Below are 2,965 nucleotides of genomic sequence, written 5' to 3'. Positions count from 1 at the left end.
TCCATATTTACAATGGTTATACCATAATTATGATGAAATTATGCTTAGGAATTTGATCTACAATAAACCAAGAGACTAAGTTAGATTTAAAGGTTAGAGGTCCAAGTTCATTATTAAACCTTAAGTTATCCTTTAATTTTCTTTTATTTGTAACTATTTCTTTGTAATATTGTCTTTTGTTTTGACCTTGTATATTAGGTCAAGTAGTGTAGAATGCTAATTCCTTATATTTCTTATTTAGGTATTGGACCGTCGTGGCCCTAGGTCGAGAGTGGACCGTCATCGTCCTAGGCCGAGTATCTTCTCGGAAGGAGTGAATCATGGCGCCCCAAACCGAGTAGCTTCTCGGAAGCTGAGAGCTAACTCGACTAACATACCGTCTAGGAAAAATCCCGACTAGACCCTCTACTCGTCCAATATCTGACGGTACTATCACAAGGTGTGGCAACTCGGCTCCAATCTCGGTTACATGCACCCGAGAGGAAATTCGCCACTTTCCCGATAGGTCTCCTTGTGAAGGCACTCTCGGTAAAATACCGACTTGACTAACAACCACCCACTCCCACGACCTCAGGATAAGAGCGGTTAAGGAGAATCCCGAAAATCGCGGGGTCCACGAAGCCCATAAACACAAAAGTATAAAACCCAAAACCCTAGAGCTAGGAGGAGAGATTACACTTTTGAATGCTCTGGCTCTGAGGCACGATCTAGGAAAAAACCCTAGTCCACCTTTTGGCTGGAACATTTTGGCGCCCACCGTGGGGCTACGGTGAAATTCTTCCTACGCCCCAAGTCATACAGAAAGACCTACGCTTTATCATGGCGAGAGGCGGCAACAACAATAACTCACAACCCCCTACCATGGAGGAGATGATGGCTATGATCAATGGTTTACGGGAGGATAATGCACGATCCAGGGAGAGAGAGGAGGCCATTCAGCGCGAAAACGAGGAGATCAGGAGGCGAGCGGATGAGTTACAGGCCAGGATAGAAGCCAACTCTAGAACGTTGGAGGAGGATGTCAGGCAGGAAGTTCCAAGGGATTTTCGGCCTTTCTCGGAAGCCATAGAGGCCGAGGCCATCCCTAGGGATCATCGAGTACCGCAGGTCGAACCTTTCGACGGGTCACAGGATCCCAGTCAACACTTAACAGATTTCCGAGCTCAGATGCTGATTTGCGGAGGAAGCATGAAAGTTCGTTGTAAACTGTTCATGGGTACGCTCAAAAAGGCGGCACTTGATTGGTTTAGCGGCCTCCCCGACCGATCTATCACCGACTTTGACGTCTTTAGTCGGCTGTTCATGGCTCAATTTGCTGCTAATAAGAAGAAGCCACCGATAACGTCGGATTTATTTTACCTTAAGCAGCAAAGGGAGGAGTCATTAAAGGATTTTCTGCAGAGATTCAATGAGGTGGCTCTAAAGGTAGCATCGTTGGATGAGAAAATGGCGGTCATCGCCTTTCAGAAGGGTTTGCGGTCCGGAGCCTTCGACATTGCGCTCGAAAGAGCTAACTGTCAAACAATGTCGGAGGTAAGGGCTTTCGCCTTAAGTCACATAAAGACGGAAGAAAATCAGATCATTAAGAGGGCAGCGGAGAACCAAGAGGCAGCAGGTAGCAATAAGGAGACTAACAAACATCTCCGGCCACGGTCGGATTGGAGTAAGCGACGCGACCAGTATAACCTGAAGGAGAGTAATTATCGACAGGCTGATCGCTCTGGTCGGTCAAGGGGCGAGTGGCCTCGTAGCAAGGAGGAGGAGAAGTTTACGCCACTCAATGTTTCCAGGCGTCACATCCTACATGACGTCAACAGTGCGTCATTATTCGAGTTCCCAGAGGCGACAGACCGCCAGTTGGGACCTCACAAAACCGATTGGTGTGATTTTCATTGGACTCATGGACACAAGACGGAGAATTGTTTCGTTCTCGGGAGGCAGATCGAGCACCTTATCAAGGAAGGTCGATTGAAAGAGTTTATCGCAGGAAAGCAGGGAGAGAGCTCGTCCGACAGGCGACGTAGGCAGGAAGGAGAAGAAACCAGGAGAAGAAGGCGCGAAGGGAGGTCTCCACCGAGAGATCCCCCGCAACAATCTGCTGAGGCGCATCAACAGGCTATCCATGGAGATTTCAACACCATAGCAGGGGGATTTGCAGGAGGAGGGCCGACTTCGGCGTCTCGGAAGAGAGACTCTCGGTCAGTACTATCGGTTGCGGAGTGGTCGAGACCTACTCGGTCTGATATCACGTTCTCGGATGTCGACTTCAAAGGCGTGTCACCACACGAGGATGACCCAATAGTCGTCTCGGCGGTAGTCATGGGTTACAATGTGAAGCGTGTACTGGTGGACTAGGGTAGCTCGGCAGATATACTTTTTTGGGAGGCTTTTGTTGGTATGAAAATTCCGACGGATCGCCTTATGCCATACGCTGGTACGTTAGTTGGTTTTGCAGGTGACCAGGTAACAACTAGAGGATATGCCGATTTGGAGACAACTTTCGGCCATGGAGAGAACATGAAGACTGTCACTGTCCGATACCTGGTGGTGAACGCCCAATCATCCTATAGCATACTAGTTGGCCGACCGACACTAAACAAGTTGGGAGCGGTCGTCTCCACACCTCACCTAAAGCTGAAGTACCCTTTACCCAACGGAAAGGTGGGTGTCGTCTGTGTTGACCAAAACGTGGCGAGGAAATGTTACGAAGACAGCCTGAGGGCGAGACGACACCTATATGTGACACAGGTAGATCGGGGTATTCAGTCAATCGAGTTAGATCCGAGAATAAGTCACTTCGATTCCCGACCAGCCCCAGCCGAAGATGTAAAGGAGGTTACCTTGACCGAGGGGAAATCCGTCAAGATTGGCGTATCTCTGAGCAAGGAAGATGAGGAGGGTCTGGTAGAGGTGCTGAAGAACAACATATCAGCTTTTGCATGGAGCGCCGGGGACATGCCAGGCA

At 49.1% G+C, this 2,965-nt stretch overlaps 1 protein-coding gene across 1 annotated transcript; it reads left to right on the top strand.

Annotated features, from left to right (window-relative positions):
- Positions 1-819: 819 nt before the first annotated feature.
- Positions 820-2,355, top strand: LOC145956420 (uncharacterized). The gene has a single exon (XM_083072017.1). The coding sequence runs from the start codon at positions 820-822 to the stop codon at positions 2,353-2,355; it is 1,536 nt and encodes a 511-aa protein (XP_082928143.1).
- The last annotated feature ends 610 nt before the right edge of the window (positions 2,356-2,965 follow it).

Source organism: Cajanus cajan, chromosome 3, assembly GCF_000230855.2.
Source record: "Cajanus cajan strain Asha chromosome 3, NIPB_CcT2T_4, whole genome shotgun sequence".
Lineage (NCBI taxonomy): Eukaryota > Viridiplantae > Streptophyta > Magnoliopsida > Fabales > Fabaceae > Cajanus > Cajanus cajan.
This window is presented reverse-complemented; position numbering and strand designations above follow the sequence as displayed.

What these genes read in the sequence shown, in the direction of transcription:
- LOC145956420 (XM_083072017.1), top strand. Translation starts at nt 820, where the DNA reads ATGGCGAGAGGCGGCAACAACAATAACTCACAACCCCCTACCATGGAG.